Genomic DNA, 27,863 nt, shown 5'->3' on the forward strand with positions numbered 1-27,863 from the left:
GTCTGATGAAACCAAGATTGAACTCTTTTGCCTGAATTCCAAGCATCACATTGGGGAAAAACCAGGCACCATCCCTACGGTGAAGCATGATGGTGGCAGCATCATGCTGTGGGGATGTTTTTCAGCGGCAGGGATTGGGAGACTAGTCAGGATTGAGGTAAAGATAAATAGAGCAAAGTACAGAGAGATCCTTGATGAAAACCTGTAGCAGAGTGCTCAGGACCTCAGACTGGGGTAAAGGTTCACTTCCAACAGGACAACGACCCTAAGCACACAGCCTAGACAACGCAGGAGTGGCTTCGGGACAAGTCTCTGAATGTCCTTGACTGGCCCTGCCAGAGCCTGGACTTGAACCAGGTCGAACATCTCTGGAGAGACCTGAAAGTAGCTGTGCAGCAACGCTCCCCATCCAACATGATAGAGCTTGAGAGGATCTGCAGAGAAGAACAGGAGAAACTCCCCAAATACAGGTATGCCAAGCTTGTAAAGTCATACCCCAGACTCAAGGCTGTAATCGCTGCCTAAGGTGCTTCAACAAAGTACTGAGTAAAAGGTCTGAATACTTATGTAAAATGTCCGTTTTTTCTTTGTAATACATTTAAAAAAATAAGTCGTTGCTTTGTAATTATGGGGTAGTGTTTGTAGATTGAGGGGAAAATCAATTTTAGAATAAGGCTTTAATGTAACAAAATGTGGAAAAAGTCAAGGGGTCTGGAATACTTTCCGAATGCTCTGTAAGTATTTAGGTTTCTACTGATCAATCAGAAATCGATATATATAATAAAAATAATAAACAGGCACAAAAACATTTAAATAAAAATGGTTTATTCTCTTTAATATAGTATTTGTTCTATCCATAGCAGAAAAGAGCCTCCATGCCACTCAGTGCTATTATAGCTCTGACCCCAGGCCAGTGCAGCTCCACACTGACCGACACACATCTCACAGCACAACACCAGTGCCAAACTGACCTGGAGTCAGTCTCTGTATCACATCTGACATCAGCTTATTTGAAAACAGGGGAGTTGAGCTGGGTGGGGAGCGGGCAGGGATTTCGGGGGGCAGTTCTAGGAGGGAATATCACACCTCATAGCTTGGATCAGATACGTTGTGTGTGACTGGGGCCAAGCAACGCTAGTACCCACGTTGTGAAAGATTTAGCTTTTATCCAAGAGTGTTGTGTGTGTTGCAAGTTGACTTCTTGCTCCAGTATGGCTGTAGACTTGGAGGCAGATCGTTTCTGCCACGAAAGGGTCACAAGTTGAGGTAACAAAGGTTTTCCTGGACGGCAAGAAGGAACAGAGACACGATCAAAAGAATGGAAGACTGGGCTTGTTACAATCTGGGTGTTTCTGTGCAGGTATGTGTGTGTGGATAGGTGTGAGAATGTGTACATGTCAGGGTTCTCCCCAGGATTATTTAACAAGGTGGTGCTGCTGAGCAGATGTTTTCAACACCTGTAACTGACATTTCTTGAAATCTACTCATAAATATTTAAGAATTTTATTTTACATAGTGGCGCCGCTCTAACATTCTTTGGGGAGAACTCTGTATGTTACCTCCTCTCTGTCCATCATGTTGCATTGGATCCACTTATTGCCTTGGTGTCTGTGTTGGAGATGGTCTGTTCATTCAGCACTGGATCTGAGGGACACAGAACATGCTAGTCAAGAGATCATCTCTTTCCAATTCACTCTTCACCAGTAGAGGTCAAAGTTTAAAGAGATGGTGAGAGATTTCTGCAATAAAGTTCTCTATTACACAGTCAGATGAAAAAGGGCTTAAAGGGATACTTCGGGATTTTTACAATGATGCCCTTTATCTACTGCTAGCAGATAGCACAATGACTGTAAGTCTATGGGTAACGCTAGTTAGCATTGGCTCGTGAAACTGCCTCTAACTTCCTTCATACTGGACACAGAAACATAGTATCTACAAGTTCAACTGACTATGGGGAAGTACAAAAATGGCCTCTGACAAAATCCTAAGGTATCCCTTTAATTGGCAAAATCTGGAACCATCACTTTAAGTACTGGGTTTGAACTGCTTCTAACTATTTACACAACATCACAAAAGTACATTTGCATAAATAATTGCATACTGGACACAGAATGAGTGCACTTCACTGCCTAGCATTGGGTCCATGGACAGGGATGGAGAGACAAAGACGGAAGAACGTAGAAAGATGGGATGAAAGAGTGACACTAGAGTTGAGTAGTCTTTGTGCAGCGCTCTGGTGCTCAACGTCCTACAAATCGCTCAGCACATAAAAAAAAACCTGCATCTCCAAATTCGCCCTATTAATTTTAAAATACGTACAATACCAGTCAAAAGTTGACACCTACTCAATCAAGTGTTTTTATTTTTACATTGTAGAATAATAGTGAAGACATCAAAACTATGAACCAACACATATGGAATCATATAGTAAAAAAAGGGTTTAACAAATCAAAATATATGTTATATTTGAGATTCTTCAAAGTAGTCACCCTTCACCTTGACAGCTTTGCACACTCTTGGCATTCTCTCAAACAGCTTCACCTGGAATGCTTTTCCAACAGTCTTGAAGCAGTTCCCACATATGCTGAGCACTTGTTGGCTGCTTTTCCTTCACTCTGCGGTCCAACTCATCCCAAACCATCTCAATTGGGTTGAGGTCGGGTGATTTTGTAGGCCAGGTCATCTGATGCAGAGCTCCATCACTCTCCTTCTTGGTCAAATAGCCCTTATACAGCCTGGAGGTGTGTTGGGTCATTGTCCTGTTGAAAAACAAATGTCCCACTAAGCCCAAACCAGATGGGATGGCGTATCACTGCAGAATGCTGTGGTAGCCATGCTAATTAAGTGTGCCTTGAATTCTAAATAAATCACAAACAGTGTCACCAGCAAAGCACCCCCACATCAACACCACCTCCTCCTCCATGCTTCACGGTGGGAACCACAAATGCGGAGATCATCCGTTCACCTACTCTGAGTCTCAAAAACACAGCGGTTGGAATCAAAAATCTCAAATTTGGACTCCTCAGACCAAAGGACAGATTTCCACCAGCCTAATGTCCGTCCATTGCTCGTGTTTCTTGGCCCAAGCAAGTCTCTTCTAATTGGTGTCCTTTAGTAGTGGTTTCTTAACAACAATTCGACCACAAAGGCCTGATTCACACAGTCTCCTCTGAACAGTTGATGTTGATTCATTTGGGCTGCAATTTTTGAGGCTGGTAACTTTAATGAACTTATCCTCTGCAGCAGAGCTAACTCTTGGTCTTCCATTCCTGTGGTGGTCCTCACGAGAGCCAGTTTCATCATAGCACTAGATGGGTTTTACGACTGCACTTGAAGACATTTTCGAAGTTCTTAATTTTTCCGTAATGACTGACCATGTCTTAAAGTAATGATGGACTGTCGTTTCTCTTTGCTTATTTGAGCTGTTCTTGCCATAATAAGGACTTGGTCTTTTAGCAAATAGGGATATCTTCTGTATACCACCCCTACCTGGTCACAACACAACTGATTCGCTCAAACACATTTAGAAGGAAAGAAATTCCACAAATTAGCTTAAGGCACACCTGTTAATTCAAATGCATTCCAGGTGACTACCTCATGAAGCTGGTTGAGAGAATGCCAAGAGTGGCAGAGGGAGGCAACCTTGAAGAACCTCAAATATAAAATATATTTAGATTTGTTTAACAGTTTTTTGGTTACTGCATGTGTTATTTCATAGTTGTCTTCACTATTATTCTACAATGTAGAAAAAAGTTAAAAATAAAGAAAAACCCTGGAATGAGTAGGTGTCCAAACTTTTGGCTGGTACTGTATATATACTTTAACTAACAACGCACCGTTTGGTTTTGAAGTAGGCTAACATAAGAAGCTTCAACATTTCAACATGTCATCGGCTCCTGAACAAGGACCAAGCTGATGATATGTGGCGGCCATGTTAAAAAACGATTAGCTTTTTCTCCAATCTATTGATGACCAGATACTTCAGTCGTAACTGGCTCTGTTGTGCTCACATTTTACAGTTGATACACAACTTTAGCACTGTTACAAACTTACTCTTATTATTTAATAATAGCCTTTATATAAATCATCAATTAGTGTTCTATTACCTGGTGGACTAATATCTATATATCTGTTCATTAGTGGGTGGTTAGGCTAAATGAATACAACAGAACAGGCTTATTACCTGGTGGACTGATATCTATATCTCTGTTCATTAGTGGGTGGGTAGGCTAAATTAATACAACAGAACAGGTCTTATTAAAAGAACAGTGATGAAGGAATTTTTAAATGCGGTACCACAGTCAAATTTGAGCAAAAGACAAGGCCGATGTTGGAACATGTTTTGAGATCCTCTCCACGCTCCAGCCAAATTAGGGAGGCGCCACTCCTCGCTCCACTCTGCTCATATCTTCTACTGTGTGTGTTTATCTTAAGGGTTCTACACAGTTTATGAAAACCAAGCCGACAGAGGTCCGTTTGGGTCGAGTTAAAAAAAAAAAATCTGCCACACAAATGTTGGTAGAACTACGTATAGAGATGGAAACAGACCTGTGTAGGCTCTGTTTAGTAAACTGTGTAGACCCCTTTACAGAATTATGGCTGCTGCTGGACTTAGACTGAGGACAGACAGAGGACAAACATACAGAGAGAGGACAGACATACAGGTGTGTATCTTACAGAAGTATGGATGCTGCATGGCCTCAGGGAGACAGACAGAGAGACATACAGGTGTGTATCTTACAGAAGTATGGATGCTGCATGGCCTCAGGGAGACAGACAGAGAGACAGACAGGTGTGTATCTTACAGAAGTATGGATGCTGCATGGCCTCAGGGAGACAGACAGAGACAGACAGACAGGTGTGTATCTTACAGAAGTATGGATGCTGCATGGCCTCAGGGAGACAGACAGAGAGACATACAGGTGTGTATCTTACAGAAGTATGGATGCTGCATGGCCTCAGGGAGACAGACAGACAGACATACAGGTGTGTATCTTACAGAAGTATGGATGCTGCATGGCCTCAGGGAGACAGACAGAGACAGACATACAGGTGTGTATCTTACAGAAGTATGGATGCTGCATGGCCTCAGGGAGACAGACAGACAGACAGACATACAGGTGTGTATCTTACAGAAGTATGGATGCTGCATGGCCTCAGGGAGACAGACAGAGACAGACATACAGGTGTGTATCTTACAGAAGTATGGATGCTGCATGGCCTCAGGGAGACAGACAGAGAGACATACAGGTGTGTATCTTACAGAAGTATGGATACTGCATGGCCTCAGGGAGACAGACAGACAGACATACAGGTGTGTATCTTACAGAAGTATGGATGCTGCATGGCCTCAGGGAGACAGACAGACAGACAGACATACAGGTGTGTATCTTACAGAAGTATGGATGCTGCATGGCCTCAGGGAGACAGACAGAGACAGACATACAGGTGTGTATCTTACAGAAGAATGGATGCTGCATGGCCTCAGGGAGACAGACAGAGACAGACAGACAGGTATGTATCTTACAGAAGTATGGATGCTGCATGGCCTCAGGGAGACAGACAGAGAGACAGACATACAGGTGTGTATCTTACAGAAGTATGGATGCTGCATGGCCTCAGGGAGACAGACAGAGAGACATACAGGTGTGTATCTTACAGAAGTATGGATGCTGCATGGCTTCAGGGAGACAGACAGAGACAGACAGACAGGTATGTATCTTACAGAAGTATGGATACTGCATGGCCTCAGGGAGACAGACAGAGACAGACATACAGGTGTGTATCTTACAGAAGTATGGATGCTGCATGGCCTCAGGGAGACAGACAGAGAGACAGACAGGTGTGTATCTTACAGAAGTATGGATGCTGCATGGCCTCAGGGAGACAGACAGAGACAGACAGACAGGTGTGTATCTTACAGAAGTATGGATGCTGCATGGCCTCAGGGAGACAGACAGAGAGACATACAGGTGTGTATCTTACAGAAGTATGGATGCTGCATGGCCTCAGGGAGACAGACAGAGACAGACAGACAGGTGTGTATCTTACAGAAGTATGGATGCTGCATGGCCTCAGGGAGACAGACAGAGACAGACAGACAGGTGTGTATCTTACAGAAGTATGGATGCTGCATGGCCTCAGGGAGACAGACAGAGAGACATACAGGTGTGTATCTTACAGAAGTATGGATGCTGCATGGCCTCAGGGAGACAGACAGAGAGACATACAGGTGTGTATCTTACAGAAGTATGGATGCTGCATGGCCTCAGGGAGACAGACAGAGAGACAGACATACAGGTGTGTATCTTACAGAAGTATGGATGCTGCATGGCCTCAGGGAGACAGACAGACAGACATACAGGTGTGTATCTTACAGAAGTATGGATGCTGCATGGCCTCAGGGAGACAGACAGAGAGACATACAGGTGTGTATCTTACAGAAGTATGGATGCTGCATGGCCTCAGGGAGACAGACAGAGAGACATACAGGTGTGTATCTTACAGAAGTATGGATGCTGCATGGCCTCAGGGAGACAGACAGAGACAGACATACAGGTGTGTATCTTACAGAAGTATGGATGCTGCATGGCCTCAGGGACACAGACAGAGACAGACATACAGGTGTGTATCTTACAGAAGTATGGATGCTGCATGGCCTCAGGGAGACAGACAGAGACAGACATACAGGTGTGTATCTTACAGAAGTATGGACGCTGCATGGCCTCAGGGAGACAGACAGAGAGACAGACAGGTGTGTATCTTACAGAAGTATGGATGCTGCATGGCCTCAGGGAGACAGAGAGAGAGACATACAGGTGTGTATCTTACAGAAGTATGGATGCTGCATGGCCTCAGGGAGACAGACAGAGAGACAGACATACAGGTGTGTATCTTACAGAAGTATGGATGCTGCATGGCCTCAGGGAGACAGACAGACAGACATACAGGTGTGTATCTTACAGAAGTATGGATGCTGCATGGCCTCAGGGAGACAGACAGAGAGACAGACATACAGGTGTGTATCTTACAGAAGTATGGATGCTGCATGGCCTCAGGGAGACAGACAGAGAGACATACATACAGGTATGTATCTTACAGAAGTATGGATGCTGCATGGCCTCAGGGAGACAGACAGAGAGACATACAGGTGTGTATCTTACAGAAGTATGGATGCTGCATGGCCTCAGGGAGACAGACAGAGAGACATACAGGTGTGTATCTTACAGAAGTATGGATGCTGCATGGCCTCAGGGAGACAGACAGAGAGACAGACATACAGGTGTGTATCTTACAGAAGTATGGATGCTGCATGGCCTCAGGGAGACAGACAGAGAGACATACAGGTTTGTATCTTACAGAAGTATGGATGCTGCATGGCCTCAGGGAGACAGACAGAGAGACATACAGGTGTGTATCTTACAGAAGTATGGATGCTGCATGGCCTCAGGGAGACAGACAGAGACAGACATACAGGTGTGTATCTTACAGAAGTATGGATGCTGCATGGCCTCAGGGAGACAGACAGACAGACATACAGGTGTGTATCTTACAGAAGTATGGATGCTGCATGGCCTCAGGGAGACAGACAGAGACAGACATACAGGTGTGTATCTTACAGAAGTATGGATGCTGCATGGCCTCAGGGAGACAGACAGAGACAGACATACAGGTGTGTATCTTACAGAAGTATGGATGCTGCATGGCCTCAGGGAGACAGACAGAGAGACATACAGGTGTGTATCTTACAGAAGTATGGATGCTGCATGGCCTCAGGGAGACAGACAGAGACAGACATACAGGTGTGTATCTTACAGAAGTATGGATGCTGCATGGCCTCAGGGAGACAGACAGAGAGACATACAGGTGTGTATCTTACAGAAGTATGGATGCTGCATGGCCTCAGGGAGACAGACAGACAGACATACAGGTGTGTATCTTACAGAAGTATGGATGCTGCATGGCCTCAGGGACACAGACAGAGAGACATACAGGTGTGTATCTTACAGAAGTATGGATGCTGCATGGCCTCAGGGAGACAGACAGACAGACATACAGGTGTGTATCTTACAGAAGTATGGATGCTGCATGGCCTCAGGGAGACAGACAGAGAGACATACAGGTGTGTATCTTACAGAAGTATGGATGCTGCATGGCCTCAGGGAGACAGAGAGACAGACATACAGGTGTGTATCTTACAGAAGTATGGATGCTGCATGGCCTCAGGGAGACAGACAGAGAGACAGACATACAGGTGTGTATCTTACAGAAGTATGGATGCTGCATGGCCTCAGGGAGACAGACAGAGAGACAGACAGGTGTGTATCTTACAGAAGTATGGATGCTGCATGGCCTCAGGGAGACAGACAGAGAGACAGACATACAGGTGTGTATCTTACAGAAGTATGGATGCTGCATGGCCTCAGGGAGACAGACAGAGAGACAGACATACAGGTGTGTATCTTACAGAAGTATGGATGCTGCATGGCCTCAGGGAGACAGACAGAGAGACATACAGGTGTGTATCTTACAGAAGTATGGATGCTGCATGGCCTCAGGGAGACAGACAGAGAGACATACAGGTGTGTATCTTACAGAAGTATGGATGCTGCATGGCCTCAGGGAGACAGACAGAGAGACATACAGGTGTGTATCTTACAGAAGTATGGATGCTGCATGGCCTCAGGGAGACAGACAGAGAGACAGACATACAGGTGTGTATCTTACAGAAGTATGGATGCTGCATGGCCTCAGGGAGACAGACAGAGAGACAGACATACAGGTGTGTATCTTACAGAAGTATGGATGCTGCATGGCCTCAGGGAGACAGACAGAGAGACAGACATACAGGTGTGTATCTTACAGAAGTATGGATGCTGCATGGCCTCAGGGAGACAGACAGAGAGACAGACATACAGGTGTGTATCTTACAGAAGTATGGATGCTGCATGGCCTCAGGGAGACAGACAGAGAGACATACAGGTGTGTATCTTACAGAAGTATGGATGCTGCATGGCCTCAGGGAGACAGACAGAGACAGACATACAGGTGTGTATCTTACAGAAGTATGGATGCTGCATGGCCTCAGGGAGACAGACAGAGAGACAGACATACAGGTGTGTATCTTACAGAAGTATGGATGCTGCATGGCCTCAGGGAGACAGACAGAGAGACAGACATACAGGTGTGTATCTTACAGAAGTATGGATGCTGCATGGCCTCAGGGAGACAGACAGAGAGACATACAGGTGTGTATCTTACAGAAGTATGGATGCTGCATGGCCTCAGGGAGACAGACAGAGACAGACATACAGGTGTGTATCTTACAGAAGTATGGATGCTGCATGGCCTCAGGGAGACAGACAGAGAGACAGACATACAGGTGTGTATCTTACAGAAGTATGGATGCTGCATGGCCTCAGCAGCGGTCAGTCTCTGCTGGTGGTCGTAGCGTAGCAACTTGTCTAGCAGGTCCAGGGACTCAGGGGTCACCAGGTGCTGGTTCTCTGTCTGGACAAACTGCTCCCAGCGCTTCCTTGTCTGCCTGGGGGGAGGAGAGGAACTGCTTGATCTGGTCCGATAATAAACAGGGAGGTACGGCTTGAACTGGTCCAATAAGAAACACTCATTTATGGTCCAATAAGAAACACTCATTTTAGTTTAACATTTCAAAATGTAATGCTACGGTTGTTCCTGAGGGGTATGTTGACACATCACTTCACAAGTATCGCTGTCCCCAAGGGCACAAACATCCAATAAAAGGAGCGAATGGGAAGCTAAAATGTGAAGGTGATTGGATCTTTCCTTTATATTCTATGTCCTTCAGGGTAACACGGAAACAACAGAATACTGGGATGTGGATTTCTACACAATCTATTTCTATCTGAACATTCCACACGGTAGGCGAGCACAGTGGTATGTGCTCCATGTAAACAAACAGTCTTGCCCACCCACTGCACTAAAACAAATCCCATTAGAGCCACTGAATACCACCCCGGCAGTCCTCAACAGCAGCCCCTCTCCCCACCTGAGTGACAGTCTGTTTCTGTCATGTCAGTGCTTTGTCAAATTGTTTGGCTTTTCAATGAGCAATGGACTTGACTAGAGCACAAACAGATGTGGGACCAGGCTAGCCCTGTGCTACGCCCCCTAGTGGTACTTACTGTCCCAGGAGGTCTTTGAAACGTGTGTCCAGTTCAATGTGGTACTTGTGTAGGTAGCCAAACAGCTCATCTGTCCCAAGAACCTTAGCGATGCGGACCAGCTGGTTACAACATGGGACAGTCAGAGGAACGTTGAGACACACATCTACCATACATCCACACCTTCTACATCAAAGATGAACAGTGTTCATAGTGTGAATTCATGTGGTCATTTTGTTGTAATTATATATAACAGGGATTGTTGACAATAGAAGAAGTGATGACCTCTCCAGTGGCTGGTCCCACACCCAATGATGCCATTTCACACTGTTGTACTACATACAAGTATAGTATCATGGACTAGTGTAGTGTGGAACTGTGTGTGTTATTTACCTGGTCCTAGTTGCCGTGTGTGTGTGTGTGTGTGTGTGTACCTGATCGTAGTTGTCCTGGCCATGGAAGAATGGCTCTTTCAGGAAGATCATGCTGGCCAACATGCAGCCTAGACTCCACATGTCCAGACTGTAGTCATAAAGCTACAAACACATAACAAGGACAATACATAAGACTGGAAAAATACTCTACAAGTAATTCTAAAATCACAAGTGTGGTTCATTGAACAATATCCATTTATTGGTACATCTGTAAACATACTACTGTTGAACATACTAATGTTAGCAGACAGGTAAATGTGTTGATGTAACAAGGATTAAACCAATATGTGCATGATGATGTATTACAGTGTATGTGGATGTTCACATTGTGTAAGTAGTGTGATCAATGTTAATTACTAGTGTGTACCTGATAGTCCACTAGCAGCTCTGGTCCTTTAAAATAACGGGAGGCCACCCTGACGTTGTATTCCTGAGCTGGGTGGTAGAACTCAGCCAGACCCCAGTCTATGAGACGCAGCTGAGAGAGAGAGAGCGAGAGAGAGAGAGAGGAATTAGAGGGGTTTGTGGCAGTGTGACATGTACAGAAGCAGAGCTTCCTGTTTTGCACTATGCTAACCTGCCTTCTAAGCCTTTCAAAATGTCCTTCTGACCCACCAAATAGTGGAACATCTTGGAACTACGGATCTATAGTATGTTCAGGATCAATTTCATTTTGAAAATCAGTAAAAAAAGGAGGTAACGGAATTCAGTTGAAAATAGCCTGAATATTAAATGGATCATTTTAAATGTATAAAATTCAACCATCAGTTGGTTATTGAATTGAAAAAAAGGATTTGATCCATAAAGCTGCTAAATGTCACTTCTTGGACGACCAGACCAAATTCACATAGAAATGTGTGTTATACATCTGTCACTCTCATTGAATGCAAGTCTAAGATCTATTCTATGGGCGCTATTTCTATGCTTCCAGTTCTTAAGTTTCGTTATTGCGTCTTACTTTTGGTTTTGTACACCAGCTTCAAATAGCTGAAAATACAATATTTTGGGTTATGAAAAATATATTTCACTGCCGTTTAGATGGTACAATGATTCTCTACACTATACTCATCTTTAATTTGATGGGCTCCCGAGCGGTGCAGTGGTTTAAGGCACTGCATCGCAGTGCTGGAGGCATCACTACAGACACCCTGGTTTGAATCCAGGCTGTATCACAATTGGCCCAGCATCGTCCGGGTTTGGCCGGTGTAGGCCGTCATTGTAAATAAGTATTTGTTCTTAACTGACTTGCCTAGTTAAATAAAGGTTTGATAAATAAATAAATAAATGTTGGCCTTCAGCTTTGTTTTCTGCTGCTGCAGCACCACTACTGCCACCTGGTGGCTAAATAGAACCATGACAGCCCACCCCACCCTGCACCCCCCCTCCATCCTCACAGCGTTTTGGTGCCATAACTTGACCCATTTAACACCTTCTGAAGTTCCCTCTCTGGATGAGTCCAAATTATCTCTTCTTCCTCCCAAAGTGTGACCTTGTTCACTTCACTGATTCTAAAGGAAATGACAAGTATAAGAAATATGGTAGGAACTCCCACTAACCTATGCATCTACCAATCCAATGCCATTACATTACATGTGTGAGAAGATGACTGATTACTGCTGAATTCGTGTAGCAAAACAACGTAAGCTTGAGAGACTTGCGGACGGTTGTAAGAGGTAAAAAAAATCGAGTGTACACTTCAGGTGATATTTGGGACGCACATTCTGTGACCCTCTTGATAAAACAAGTGTTGATGCTCTGCTTCTGACCCAGGAGAAATTAGCTGCAGCTACGGCTGCTATGAGGCCAGCTATTTGGGAAACACTGGCCTAGATTAGTAGGGAACAGGGGCAGGAATGGTGTTTATCATAACATCATTTCAAAAATGGACTTCTTCTATAGAAATAGGTCCTGCCTCGCGCTAAATAGTCCAAAGCAGATCATTCAGTAGATGTTCCTACCGGTCCTAGACTATGGTGACATCTATATCAGGGGTTACCAACCCTGTTCCTGGAGAGCTACCCTCCTGTAGGTTTTAACTCCAACCCTGTTCCTGGAGAGCTACCCTCCTGTAGGTTTTAACCCCAACCCTGTTCCTGGAGAGCTACCCTCCTGTAGGTTTTAACCCCAACCCTGTTCCTGCAGAGCTACCCTCCTGTAGGTTTTAACCCCAACCCTGTTCCTGGAGAGCTACCCTCCTGTAGGTTTTAACCCCAACCCTGTTCCTGGAGAGCTACCCTCCTGTAGGTTTTAATCCCAACCCTGTTCCTGGAGAGCTACCCTCCTGTAGGTTTTAACTCCAACCCTGTTCCTGGAGAGCTACCCTCCTGTAGGTTTTAACTCCAACCCTGTTCCTGGAGAGCTACCCTCCTGTAGGTTTTAACTCCAACCCTGTTCCTGGAGAGCTACCCTCCTGTAGGTTAACTCCAACCCATATAACACATATACACTAAACACAACATGTAAAGTGTTGGTCCCATGTTATAAACCACAACATGTAAAGTGTTGGTCTCATGTTTCATGAGCTGAAATTAAACCCAGAAATCTTCCATAAGCTTTTTGTGTGCATTTCTCAAATGTGCACAAATTTGTTTACATCCCTGTTAGTGAGCATTTCTCCTTTGCCAAGATAATCCATCCACCTGATAGGTGTGGCATATCAAGAAGCTGATTAAACAGCATGATCATTACACAGGTGCACCTTGTGCTGGGGACAATAAAAGGCCACTAAAATGTGTTGTTTTGTCACACAACACAATGCAACAACTTGAGGGAGCGTGCAATTGGCATGCGGACTGCATGAATGCACGGCCCCATGCAGCAAGGATCTGTACACAATTCCTGGAAGCTGAAAATGTCCCAGTTCTTCCATGGCCTGCATACTCAGAAATGTCACCCATTGAGCATGTTTAGGATGCTCTAGATCGACAGCATGTTCCAGTTCCCGCCAATATCCAGCAACATCGCAAAGCCATTGAAGAGGAGTGGGACAACATTACACAGGCCACAATCAACAGCCTTATCAACTCTATGCGAAGGAGATGTGTCGCGCTGCATGAGGCAAATTGTGGTCACACCAGATACTGACTGGTTTCCTGATCCACGCCCCTAGCTTTTTCTTTAAGGTATCTGTGACCAACAGATGCACATCTGTATTCCCAGTCATGTAAAATCCATAGATTAATGCGTAATTAATTCATTTCAATTGACCGATTTCCTTATATTAACTGTAACTCAGTAAAATCTTTGAAATTGTTGCATGTTGCGTCGATATTTTTGTTCAATATAGACTCAAAAAGGTTGTCAAGATGGGGAGAGGTCTGTCCGTAATAAAGAGATGCTCTGCTTTTTTGATACCACACTCCACAAACAAGTCCTGCACCCTCTAGTTTTATCTCATCTTGATTAATGTCCAGTCGTGTGGTCAAGTCCTGCACCCTCTAGTTTTATCTCATCTTGATTAATGTCCAGTCGTGTGGTCAAGTCCTGTACCCTCTAGTTTTATCTCATCTTGATTATTGTCCAGTCGTGTGGTCAAGTCCTGCACCCTCTAGTTTTATCTCATCTTGATTAATGTCCAGTCGTGTGGTCAAGTCCTGCACCCTCTAGTTTTATCTCATCTTGATTAATGTCCAGTCGTGTGGTCAAGTCCTGCACCCTCTAGTTTTATCTCATCTTGATTAATGTCCAGTCGTGTGGTCAAGTCCTGTACCCTCTAGTTTTATCTCATCTTGATTATTGTCCAGTCGTGTGGTCAAGTCCTGCACCCTCTAGTTTTATCTCATCTTGATTAATGTCCAGTCGTGTGGTCAAGTCCTGTACCCTCTAGTTTTATCTCATCTTGATTATTGTCCAGTCGTGTGGTCAAGTCCTGCACCCTCTAGTTTTATCTCATCTTGATTATTGTCCAGTTGTGTGGTCAAGTCCTGCACCCTCTAGTTTTATCTCATCTTGATTATTGTCCAGTCGTGTGGTCAAGTCCTGCACCCTCTAGTTTTATCTCATCTTGATTAATGTCCAGTCGTGTGGTCAAGTCCTGTACCCTCTAGTTTTATCTCATCTTGATTATTGTCCAGTCGTGTGGTCAAGTCCTGCACCCTCTAGTTTTATCTCATCTTGATTATTGTCCAGTCGTGTGGTCAAGTCCTGCACCCTCTAGTTTTATCTCATCTTGATTAATGTCCAGTCGTGTGGTCAAGTCCTGCACCCTCTAGTTTTATCTCATCTTGATTAATGTCCAGTCGTGTGGTCAAGTCCTGCAAAGAAAGACCTAGTTAAGCTGCAGCTGGCCCAGAACAGAGTGGCACATCTTGCTCTTCATTGTAATCAGAGGGCTGATATAAATACTATGCATGCCAGTCTCTCTTGGCTAAGAGTTGAGGAAAGTGACTGCATCACTTCTTCTTTTTATAAGAAACATTAATGTGTTGAAAATCCCAAATTGTTTACATCGTCAACTTACACACAGCACTGACAAACACATTTACCACACCAGACAAGCCACCAGGGGTATTTTCAGTCCCCAGGTCCAGAACAAATTCAAGGAAAACGCACAGTATTATACAAAGCCATGAAACTCCCATCTTATACAGTGCAAGTTAACAGCAAACCTGGTAAAAAAAAAACAGATAAAAGCAACACCTCACGGCACAATGCCTCTCCCCCATGGCACCTACCTGTTGTGTATGTACTGACGTACGTGTAACTGACAGACACGCGCACACGTTCATGTTTTTAGATGTACAGTCGTGGCCAAAAGTTGAGAATGACACAAATATACATTTTTACAAAGTCTGCTGGCTCAGTTTGTATGATGGCAATTTGCATAAACTCCAGAATGTTATGAAGAGTGATCAGATGAATTGCAATTAATTGCAAAGTTCCTCTTTGTCATGCAAATGAACTGAATCCCCAAAAAACATTTCCACTGCATTTCAGCCCTGCCACAAAAGGACCAGCTGACATCATATCAGTGATTATCTCGTTAACACAGGTGTGAGTGTTGACAAGGACAAGGCTGGAGATCACTCTGTCATGCTGATTGAGTTCGAATAAGACTGGAAGCTTCAAAAGGAGGGTGGTGCTTGGAATCATTGTTCTTCCTCTGTCAATCATGGTTACGTGCAAGGAAACACGTGCCGTCATCATTGCTTTGCACAAAAAGGGCTTCACATGCAAGGATATTGCTGCCAGTAATATTGCACCTAAATCAACCATTTATCGGATCATCAAGAACTTCAAGGAGAGCAGTTCAATTGTTGTGAAGAAGGCTTCAGGGCGCCCAAGAAAGTCCAGCAAGCGCCAGGACCGTCTCCTAAAGTTGATTCAGCTGCGGGATCGGAGCACCACCAGTACAGAGCTTGCTTAGGAATGGCAGCAGGCAGGTGTGAGTGCATCTGCACGCACAGTGAGGCGAAGACTTTTGGAGGATGGCCTGGTGTCAAGAAGGGAAGCAAAAAAGCCACTTCTCTCCAAGAAAAACATCAGGGACAGACTGATATTCTGCAAAAGGTACAGGGATTGGACTGCTGAAGAATGGGGTAAAGTCATTTTCTCTGATGAATCCCCTTTCCGATTGTTTGGGGCATCCGGAAAAAAGGTGAGCACTAGAAGACAAGGTGAGCACTACAATCAGTCCTGTGTCATGCCAACAGTAAAGCATCCTGAGACCATTCATGTGTGGGGTTGCTTCTCAGCCAAGGGAGTGGGCTCACTCACAATTTTGCCTAAGAACACAGCCATGAATAAAGAATGGTACCAACACATCCTCCGAGAGCAACTTCTCCCAACCATCCAGGAACAGTTTGGTGACGAACAATGCCTTTTCCAGCATGATGGAGCACCTTGCCATAAGGCAAACGTGATAACTAAGTGGCTTGGGGAACAAAACATCGATATTTTTGGGTCCATGGCCAGGAAACTCCCCAGACCTTAATCCCATTGAGAATTTGTGGTCAATCCTCAAAAAGGTGGGTGGACAAACAAAAACCCACAAATTCTGACAACTCCAAGCATTGATTATGCAATAATGGGCTGCCATCAGTCAGGATGAGGCCCAGAAGTTAATTGACAGCATGCCAGGGAGGATTGCAGAGGTCTTGAAAAAGAAGGGTCAACACTGCAAATATTGACTCTTTGCATCAACTTCATGTAATTGTCAATAAAAGCCTTTGACACTTATGAAATGCTTGTAATTATACTTCAGTATTCCATAGTAACATCTGACAAAAATATCTAAAAGACACTGAAGCAGCAGACTTTGTGAAAATTAATATTTGTGTCATTCTCAAAACTTTTGGCCACGACTGTATGTAAATTGTAAAGTCTTTTGTCTGTAAGGTATTTTGTGTCATGTGTCGGACCGCAGTAAGACCCTGTTCCTGGAGAGATAACCTCCTGTAGGTTTTCACTCCAACTCCAGTTGTAACTAACCTGGTTCAGCTTATCAACCAGGTCATTATTAGAATCAGGTGTGCTAGATTAGGGTTGGAGTGAAAACCTAAAGGACCGTAGCTCTCCAGGAACACGGTTGGAGAGCCCTTAACTATATTAACGCAGCTGCCACTTCATTAACCTGTTGGGGCTAGGGGGCAGTATTTGCACGGCCGGATAAAAAATGTACCCGATTTAATCTGGTTACTACTCCTGCCCAGTAACTAGAATATGCATATAATTATTGGCTTTGGATAGAAAACACCCTAAAGTTTCTAAAACTGTTTGAATGGTGTCTGTGAGTATAACAGTACTCATTTGGCAGGCCAAAACCTGAGAAGATTCCTTACAGGAAGTGGCCTGTCTGACAATTTCTTGCCCTCCTTGATCATCTCTAACAAAAACAGGGGATCTCTAGCATGACGTGACACTTCCTACGGCTCCCATAGGCTCTCAGAACCCGGAAAAAAGCTGAATGACGTAATTCCATTCCCAGGCTGAAACACACTAGCGCGTTTGGCAAGTGCTCTATCAGAGGGCCATCAGACTGAGGCTCGTGCATGAGGGGATAGCATGCTTTTACTTTCACTCTCTTTGTAATAAAAAACGATTTCCCGGTCGGAATATTATCGCTTTTTTACGAGAAAAATGGCATAAAAATTGATTTTAAACAGCGGTTGACATGCTTCGAAGTACGGTAATGGAATATTTAGATTTTTTTTGTCACGAAATGCGTCGTGCTTGTAACCCTTATTTACCCTTTCGGATAGTGTCTTGAACGCACGAACAAAACGCCGCTATTTGGATATAACAATGGATTATTTGGGACCAAACCAACATTTGTTATTGAAGTAGAAGTCCTGGGAGTGCATTCTGACGAAGACAGCAAAGGTAATATTTTTCTTATAGTAAATCTGACTTTGGTGAGTGCTAAACTTGCTGGGTGTCTAAATAGCTAGCCCTGTGATGCCGGGCTATCTACTTAGAATATTGCAAAATGTGCTTTCACCGAAAAGCTATTTTAAAATTGGACATATCGAGTGCATAGAGGAGTTCTGTATCTATAATTCTTAAAATAATTGTTATGTTTTTTGTGAACGTTTATCGTGAGTAATTTAGTAAATTCACCGGAAGTGTTCGGTGGGAATGCTAGTCACATGCTAGTCACCTGCTAATGTAAAAAGCTGTTTTTTGATATAAATATGAACTTGATTGAACAGACATGCATGTATTGTATAACATAATGTCCTAAGATTGTCATCTGATGAAGATCATCAAAGGTTAGTGCTGCATTTAGCTGTGGTTTGGGTTTATGTGACATTATATGCTAGCTTGGGTGTCTGATTATTTATGGCTGGGTACTCTGCTGACATAATCTAATGTTTTGCGTTCGTTGTAAAGCCTTTTTGAAATCGGACAGTGTGGTTAGATTAACGAGAGTCTTGTCTTTAAAATGGTGTAAAATAGTCATATGTTTGAGAAATTGAAGTAATAGCATTTCTAAGGTATTTGAATATCGCGCCACGGGATTCAACTGGCTGTTGAGTAGGTGCGTCCCACCTAGCCCAGAGAGGTTAAAGCCGTTAGATGCAGTTTATCGTAACACCATTCCCTCAATTTGGCAAATATGACCACAACTAACCTCCCGATTCCTGCTGACAAGCAAAAACTCAAAACAGGAAGTATCAGTGACGCGCTCAATATGGAAGCGGTCGGATTAAGTGGATGCTAAGCTACAGGACTGTTTTGCAGCACAGACTGGAATGCAGTATGTTCCTGGATTCACCTGATGGCATTGAGGAATTTACCACAGTCACAGGCTTAATTAAAAAGTACATTGACGATGTCGTTCCCACAATGACTGAATGTACATATTCCAACCACAAGCCACGGATTACAGGCAAAATCCGCACTGAGCTAAAGGCTAGAGCTGCCGCTTTCAAGGAGCGGGAAACTAAACCAATGAACTATCAACACAGGACCAAGATGGAATGCTACTACACCGGTTCTGACTCTCGTTGGATGTGGGAGGGGTTGTAAACTGTCAGTGATTACAAAGGGAAACCCAACCACGAGCTGTCCAGTGACACAAGTGTACCAGACAAGCTAAATACCTTCTATGCTAGCGTCGAGGCAAGCAACACTGAACCATGCATTAAAGAACAAGCTGTTCCGGCTGTCGTAGCCAATGTGAATAAGACCTTTAAACAGGTCAACATTCACAAGGCTGAAGGGCCTGACGGATTAGCAGGACACCAACTCAAGAGCATGCACTGACCTGCTGGCAAGTGTCTTCACTGACATTTTCAACTTCTCACCGACCCAGTCTGTAATACCTACATGTTTCAAGCAGACCACTATAGAACCCTGTGCCCAAGAACGCTAAGGTAACCTGTCTAAATGACTACAGCCCAGTAGCACTCATCTGTAGCCACGAAATGCTTTGATAGGCTGGTCATGGCTCACAAAACCATCATCACAGACACCCTGGACCCACTCCAATTCGCATCCCGTCCCAACAGATCCACAGATGACGCAATCTTTATTGCACTCCAAACTGCCCTCTCCCACCGGGACAAAAAGAAGACCTACATGAGAATGCTATTCACTGACTACAGCTCAGCATTCACCATAGTTCCCTCCGATCTCCATAACTAAGCTAAGGACTCTGGGACTAAACACCTCCCTCTGCAATTGGGTCCTGTACTTCCTGACGGGTCACACCCAGGTGGTGAGGGTAGGCACATGTGCCACGCTGCCCCTCAACATGGGGCCCCTCAGGGGTGCATGCATAGTCCCCTCCTGTACTCCATGTTCACCCATGACTGCGTGGCTGTGTACGACTCCAACACCATCATTAAGTTTACATACGACACGACTGTGGTAGGACTGATCACTGACAACGATGAGACAGCCTCCAGGGAGGAGGTTAGAGACCTGGCAGTGTGGTGTGAGTGCATGGTCAGGATTATCAACAACTACCACGGGTCGCTAATATGGTCAGGATTATCAACAACCACCACGGGTCGCTAATATGGCCAGGATTATCAACAACTACCACGGGTCGCTAATATGGCCAGGATAATCAACAACCACCACGGGTCGCTAATATGGCCAGGATATCAACAACCACCACGGGTCGCTAATATGACCAGGATTATCAACAACCACCACGGGTCGCTAATATGGCCAGGATTATCAACAACCACCACGGGTCGCTAATATGACCAGGATTATCAACAACTACCACAGGTCGCTAATATGGCCAGGATAATCAACAACCACCACGGGTCGCTAATATGACCAGGATTATCAACAACCACCACGGGTCGCTAATATGGCCAGGATTATCAACAACCACCACGGGTCGCTAATATGGCCAAGATTATCAACAACCACCACGGGTCGCTAATATGACCAGGATTATCAACAACTACCACAGGTCGCTAATATGGCCAGGATTATCAACAACCACCACGGGTCGCTAATATGGCCAGGATTATCAACAACTACCACGGGTCGCTAATATGACCAGGATTATCAACAACTACCACAGGTCGCTAATATGGCCAGGATTATCAACAACTACCACGGGTCGCTAATATGACCAGGATTGTGCCTTTGGCTACTGGACAACGAAAGAAAGTTGATATAAAATAAATTGCCTGCAAGGATATGGTGTGATTGACTAGGCTACTTTGAAGCAAGGTAAAACATGCCTCATATGTAGTAAAAAAATTCACGTTTCAAACAATTCAATTAATGTTTTCTAAATGCATACGGCCTCCAGCTCACTGCAAAGTGGTGTGTGAGGTGATGATGAAGCCTGCCTTCCGTTGCCGTTGGAGACGCTGTCTGACAGACTTTCCCCTCAAAGGCTCTGTATGTGTACGGTGTGATAAGATGCATAACGAATATACTGTACTACACACCTATTTAATTACACTAAATTAACCTATAGACTGATAGGCATGACTAGTCAAATGTGTTTCCATCGACTGGTATTTCTGTCAATGAATAGGCAAAAAAAAAGTATTATTTCTAAATGGGATCTTCTTCTTCTACCGGACAATTGGCCTGTGCCAATTATACCAGTTTTTCAACTAAAACAAAAATGTAAATTGGCCAAAAGCCGGCTAACAGAAACCCTGTACTCAACAGTTAATCAAACGGCTAACTGGACTATTTGCATTGACTCCCTTGTTTGCACTTACATTCTTGCACTGGCTCTACGCACACTCACTGGACTGTAGCCACACACTGCTACTGTATTATCCATCCTGACTGCCTTTTACCCCTAGTTACCCCCTAGTTACCACCTAGTTACCTACATGCACATTGCCTTCAGAAAGTATTCATATCCCTCGACTTATTTCACATTTTGTTGTGTTACAGCCTGAATTCAATTATTTTTATAGTCAATAACAACAAAGTGAAAGAGAATTTTTTTTTTTACACTTTTGCAAAATGTATTGAAAATGAAACAGAAATATCTAATTTACATAAGTATATTGGAACCAGTATTCCTTGAATGCAGCCTTGTTATTGTTATTTTCTTTTGCTCATCTTTTTAACTCTGCATTGTTGGGAAAGGGCTCGTAAGTATTTCACGGTAAAGTCTACACCTGTTGTACTCATAACATAACATGTTATTAGATTTTTTGCGGGTCGACAGTTTGTACTCATCATTGCATTCTCCACCGTAAAGTTGGTTGGCCGTCTCTGATATCACGTAGGTTGAAACATTGCTGTGTTTTCATTCATAAAGCCTTTTTACAAAAAACTCCCACTGTACCTAACATCATTACTAACCTCTAGACATGAGTGGAGAAATCTGGAAAATTCCTTCTGTCTGTACTGAGTTAGGTAAACCAGCTTTGAGTTTTTTTCCCCACTGTATTTGTGGAACAATATTCAAAATGTGATGTTTTGGTGTCTCCAGGTCAATTCAGGAAGCTGATTGAGGACATTATTACTGATGAATGTGATGTTTTGGTGTCTCCAGGTCAATTCAGGAAGCTGGTTGAGGACATTATTACTGATGAATGTGATGTTTTGGTGTCTCCAGGTCAATTCAGGAAGCTGATTGAGGACATTATTACTGATGAATGTGATGTTTTGGTGTCTCCAGGTCAATTCAGGAAGCTGATTGAGGACATTATTACTGATGAATGTGATGTTTTGATGTCTCCAGGTCAACTCAGAAAGCTGATTGAGGACATTATTACTGATGAATGTGATGTTTTGGTGTCTCCAGGTCAATTCAGGAAGCTGATTGAGGACATTATTACTGATGAATGTGATGTTTTGGTGTCTCCAGATCAATTCAGAAAGCTGATTGAGGACATTATTACTGATGAATGTGTTTGTTTTTTATGACCATGTTTTTCATCTGTAAAAGAAACCTTGGTCTTAGTATGACTCCCTGAAAAAAATAAAGGTTAAATAAGATATATTTTTTTAACCTTGTAGAGACCCAGGACATAAAGAGGATATTGTTTTGGGGTGGGCCAACTTCCATCATGTATGAATTGAGGATGATGTCAGCAAAACCAGAAATCCTGATTAAAACGAGGAAATGAAGAAACCCCAACCCTGAGAGAGGGAGAGTTTGATGTTGCTCCCAGGACTCTCCAGATTGTATTTAAACAGAATAACCTGTTTAAATAAAGATGATCGGATGGCTACCTTTCTCATCTGGTGGTCGATCATGACGTTGTGTGGTTTGACATCCCTGTGCATGATCCCCATGCTATGGCAGTAGTCCAGAGCCTGCAGGAGACAACACAAAAGGACATCACAGTCTAGACGACACAGTCTTTATCTGAAGACTCTTTTCAGGCTTTCTTGACCAAAAAAAAGTGTCAATGGAAACAAATTGAAGCCAAATTATTTGACAAGTGGGATGCAACAGAGCCAAGCGTGGGGACCTGCCAGCTTCTCTTACCTTGAGAAGCTCGTACACATAGAAACGAATATCAAAGTCTGTTAACTTCTGGTAAAGCTCCTGTGAATGAGATTAAACAAAGGTTAACTACAGTGCATTTGGAAAGTATTCATACCACTTGACTTTTTCCACATTGTTACAGCCGTATTCTAAAATGTATTAGAGAAAAAAAAATCCTCAATCTACACACAATACCCCGTAATGACAAAGGAAAAACTGTTTTTTTTTTTTAAATGTTTGCAAATTTAAAATAAAATAACCTTTACATAAGTATTCAGACCCTTTGCTATGAGACTTGAAATTGAGCTCAGGTGCATCCTGTTTCCATTGATCATCCTTGATGTTTCTACAACTTGATTTGAGTCCACCTGTGGTAAATTCAATTGATTGGACATGATTTGGAAAGGCACCCACCTGTCTATATAAGGTCCCACAGTTGACAGTGCATGTCAGAGCAAAAACCGAGCCATTAGGTCGAAGGAATTGTCCGTAGAGCTCCGAGACAGGGTGGTGTCGAGGCACAAATCTGGGGAAGGGTACCAAAACATTTCTGCAGCATTGAAGGTCCCCAAGAACACAGTGGTCTCCATCATTTTTAATTGAAAGAAGTTTGGAACAAACATGACTCTTCCTAGAGCTGGCCACCCGACCAAATTGAGCAATCGGGGGAGAAGGGCCTTGGTCAGGGAGGTGACCAAGAACCCGTTGGTCACTCTGACAGAGCTCCAGAGTTCCTCTATGGCGATGGGAGAACCTTCTAGAAGGACAACCATCTATGCAGCACTCCATCAATCAGGCCTTTATGGTAAAGTGGCCAGACAGAAGCCACTCCTCAGTAAAAGGCACACGACAGCTTGCTTGGTGTTTGCCAAAAGGCACCTAAAGATGAAACCAATATTTAACTGATTGGCCTGAATGCCAAGCGTCACATCTGGAGGAAACCTTGCACCATCCCTACAGCGAGGAATGGTGGTGGCAGCATCATGCTGTGGGGATGTTTTTCAGCAGCGGGGACTGGGAGACTAGTCAAGATCGAGGGAAAGCTGAACGGAGCAAAGTACAGAGAGAGCCTTAATGGAAACCTGCTCCAGAGCACTGAGGACCTCTGACTGGGGCTAAAGTTCACCTTCCAACAGGACAACAACCCAAAGCCCACAGCCAAGACAACACAGGAGTGACATTGAGACAAGTCTCAATGTCCTTGAGTGGCCCTGCCAGAGCCCAGACTTGAACCTGATTGAATGTCTCTTAAGACATGAAAATAGCTGTGCAGCAACGCTTCCCATTCAACCTGACAGAGCTTGAGAGGATCTGCAGAGAAGAATGGGAGAAACTACACTAATACAGGTGTGCCAAGCTTCTAGCGTCATACCCAAGAAGACTTGAGGCTGTAATCGCTGCCAAAGGTGCTTCAACAAAGTACTGAGTAAATCGTCTGAATACTTATGTAAATGTGATAGGTTTTTTTGTTAAGCAAAAAAATCAAAACATTTGTTTTTACTTTGTCATTATGGGGTACTGTGTGTAGATTGTATTTTTTTGCTTTCAATTTAATCAATTTTAGAATAATGCTGTAACAAAATGTGGAAAAAGTCAAGGGGTCTGAATACTTTACGAACACACTGTACTTTCAAAATGTTTACAGATTAAAAAGTATTTGTTATATGATATCAGTATATTTTCATGTCTGTTAACTTTTCAAACAGACAATTACCTTAGAGAGAGATCAGTAACTTTACATAATTTCTTTGTAGTAGTTTCACATGAATGCATGATATTCACCAAACATCAGTACCTTAAAATCTGTGTTATTGATGCACTCAAAGACAAGTGCCGGCGTTCTAGACTGCAGAGAGACAAGATGGGAGAATTCATCCTTGATTATTAAAGAATAAAGAAGATGGCAGAGAGAGAGAGTTCTATTGTTGAAGACATACAATCACAAGCACACATTTAAACAAAAGCAGAGCAGCACACCACTAAAGGCAAATAAACTGATGGGAGAGACATTACAATGAAAACAGTCTCACACTCATCTCTCTCCTTGTTTGTGGATTTATTACCAACATTGTCCAAATAGCCTTCATCAGGGGGTTCTCTCATTCTAGAGTTTAACTTTGCTGATAGCAGGCTTTGAGAAAAAGTTTGACTTACTATGACTGTGATAGGTGGTTGTCTTACCTAGCTAAGATGAATGCACTAACTGTGAGTGGCTCTGGATAAGAGTCTGCTAAATAACTGAAATGTAAATCTGTTAGTCAGCACCTCACTGTGACGTGTGGGCTCATTAATTCCCTTTTCATGGAGGGGAGGTCACACCCCTAAATGCAAATAAACACACACCCAATGGAGTACTGGGGCTGACCAGAGAGACCACAGAAATATAATCTATAGAATGGAGTACTGGGGCTGACCAGAGACCACAGAAATATAATCTATAGAATGGAGTACTGGGGCTGACCAGGGAGACCACAGAAATCTAATCTATAGAATGGAGTACTGGGCCTGACCAGAAAGACCACAGAAATATAATCTATAGAATGGTGTACTGGGGTTGACTGGCAAGATCACATAAATGGAATCTATAGTATGGAATACTGGGGCTGACCGGAGACCATAGAAATATAATCTATAGAATAGTGTATTGGGGCTGACCGGAGAGACCACATAAATGGAATCTATAGAACAGGCCTCCCCTGTCAAGTCATTGATGCCATTATGGGACGACTGGCAGCCATTGCGAGTTTACCAGTCAATATGTGATTGTTAGAGGCACTAAGCCCCTTCTACAGATTATATTTCTATGAGAGAGACATACCACAGGATCTTTCACTGTGTCCACCAGGCGGATGATGTTGGTTCCACCACGCAGGTTCTCCAGGATCTTAATCTCTCGCTTGATCTTCTTCTTCTTGACAGGCTGAAACAAGAGATCAATCATTTCCAGACTTAAACACAACAAAAAGAACCTCAAAGCCTCAACCAGGCAGGGTTGTATTCTCCAGAACCAAACGGAAACAATTGGACGGAAACAATTGGACCGAAACGGGGTGAAACTTAACTCTACACACTCCATTGGGTGTGTGCACTAATGAATATGACCCTGTTCAACTGAAGCCAATAGAAGACCAACTGTTTTAAGCAGGGGCCACATGCCTAGGTTGAGGGTCCTATTACCTCCATTGTATACACCTACGGATAAACATTCAAAACACATCAAATGACAGCAGCTCACCTTGAGGATTTTAACCACCACTTTCTCATTGTTGCTGACATTGACGGCTTCAAACACCTCGCTGTATTTCCCTCGGCCCAGCTTCCGTACCAACTGGTAGTTGTCCTGATTACTGCAGAGAGAAGAACAAGAGAATCCTGAGAAGAGACCAGCGGGAAATGGTAGGGGTATATGCATGCAGTAGGGTTATCAGACAGGATTATCTAGAAGGGATAATACACATTTACAACAGGATTCTCCTAACTCCTGTCCTGAAGAGTAACTGGGTTATAAACAGACGTTTGATCAAACCCAGTAGGCTTGGAATGAAAGCATGCACACCCAGCTCTCCAGAATTAGAGACCCCTAGTAACTAACAGTTAGTAGAATGGCTACATCCTTCTTTACCTCCAGCTTGGTACGTGTGCATCGTAGTCCCAGTAGTCCCTGGTCTTCTGCGTGTTGACATCGGTGTAGACCCGAGCTTTACTGCTGACCGTAGGAGGGGGCATCGCGAGCTTGGACGCCCGGTGCTGATGGGGCTCACCTTCCACAACAATACTACTCTTCTTGGCGCGAAATTGGAAGGCAGGGCACCGACTTTCGGGGACCCTAGATTTAGTTAACTCCGTGTAAGATGGCTTAACATTGGTTTGGGCTACTTTCGTCCGTAGTTGGTGACCGCAGTCGGCAGCACTTGCTGTGCGGATTGTCAAAGCTACGATGAGCGAGTTCCTGATGCCCCTGAACAGCCTGTTTGGCAAGATGCTATGGTGGACCGCCAGTTTCAGGGAGGCGGCAGGAGAAAGGGGAAAGAGGATGAGGTAGACTAACACAATTGGCAATAAGGATTCAATATCGGACAGCTAGCTAGTAACTCAAATCGAGAAATGGTTTAAAAAGCAATTTACGAGGCCGAGAGCTGGGCAAGCTAATTGAATTTGACAGACCCCTCTGGTATAAGCAAGATAAGTTAGCTAGTTAGCCAAGATGCTAACCAGCTACGTTGGGCCCCCGTGTTCATCACAATACTAACGTAAACGAATACGATAAGCCACCATAAGTACAATATCAAACAGCAAGCTTGAGTTGCGATAATATGTTCTCTAACAATGGTCAGTTGGTTTAGAAAAGACGTGAAATCCGTCTCGCTACATGTACGTTACTGTAGAAATGATTGTCGTTAGCTAGCCTGCTACTGTTAGCTAGCTAGCAGCGCACTCGGGTAGGAAGTCCAGCGACATGTATTTGGGCTTGCGGTGGCACCCTCTCCAGGGCGCAAAGTTCGAGGAAAATGCCTGAGAATATTACACTTGAAACCGCTGAATATGTTTTTGAGTCTGGCTAATGGGTTTAGCTAAATATTCATTCTAAGAAGACTCCGTCGTTCAAGTCGTAGCTGCTGCGACTCCGTTGCAACAAAAACATCACCCGGAAGTAGTCGCCAGTGACCCCTCAAACGCAACATTGTAGCGGCCCAAAGATCACTACTGTCGCCGTTACTGGCCGCATTCTAACCGGTAGGGGTTGTTTTGTGGCGGGGTTTCGTTTGAAGATATATCACACATTTATAACCTAGCAATTGTTTTATTGAAACGTAACTATATATTATTTGACTAAGTAAATGTATATCACCCTTCTGGCAAATATCTAGTGAAAGCCTGAAATACGTACCAAAATAGTCACATGATCACTCT

The 27,863-nt window shown here is 43.8% G+C and overlaps 1 protein-coding gene across 1 annotated transcript; it reads right to left on the bottom strand.

Moving 5' to 3' along the window:
* Window positions 1-1,177: 1,177 nt before the first annotated feature.
* LOC115203596 (casein kinase II subunit alpha') lies at window positions 1,178-27,623 on the bottom strand. Its single transcript, XM_029768394.1, has 12 exons — window positions 26,575-27,623; window positions 26,188-26,299; window positions 25,771-25,872; window positions 24,748-24,798; window positions 22,953-23,012; window positions 22,694-22,777; window positions 10,944-11,054; window positions 10,577-10,678; window positions 10,164-10,264; window positions 9,396-9,544; window positions 1,560-1,644; window positions 1,178-1,281 (listed from the first exon to the last, which is right to left on the bottom strand). The coding sequence occupies exons 1-11, from the start codon at window positions 26,676-26,678 to the stop codon at window positions 1,574-1,576; spliced, it is 1,047 nt and encodes a 348-aa protein (XP_029624254.1). The 5' UTR covers window positions 26,679-27,623; the 3' UTR covers window positions 1,178-1,281; window positions 1,560-1,573.
* Between the last annotated feature and the right edge of the window lie 240 nt (window positions 27,624-27,863).

Source organism: Salmo trutta, chromosome 12 (assembly GCF_901001165.1).
Source record: "Salmo trutta chromosome 12, fSalTru1.1, whole genome shotgun sequence".
Lineage (NCBI taxonomy): Eukaryota > Metazoa > Chordata > Actinopteri > Salmoniformes > Salmonidae > Salmo > Salmo trutta.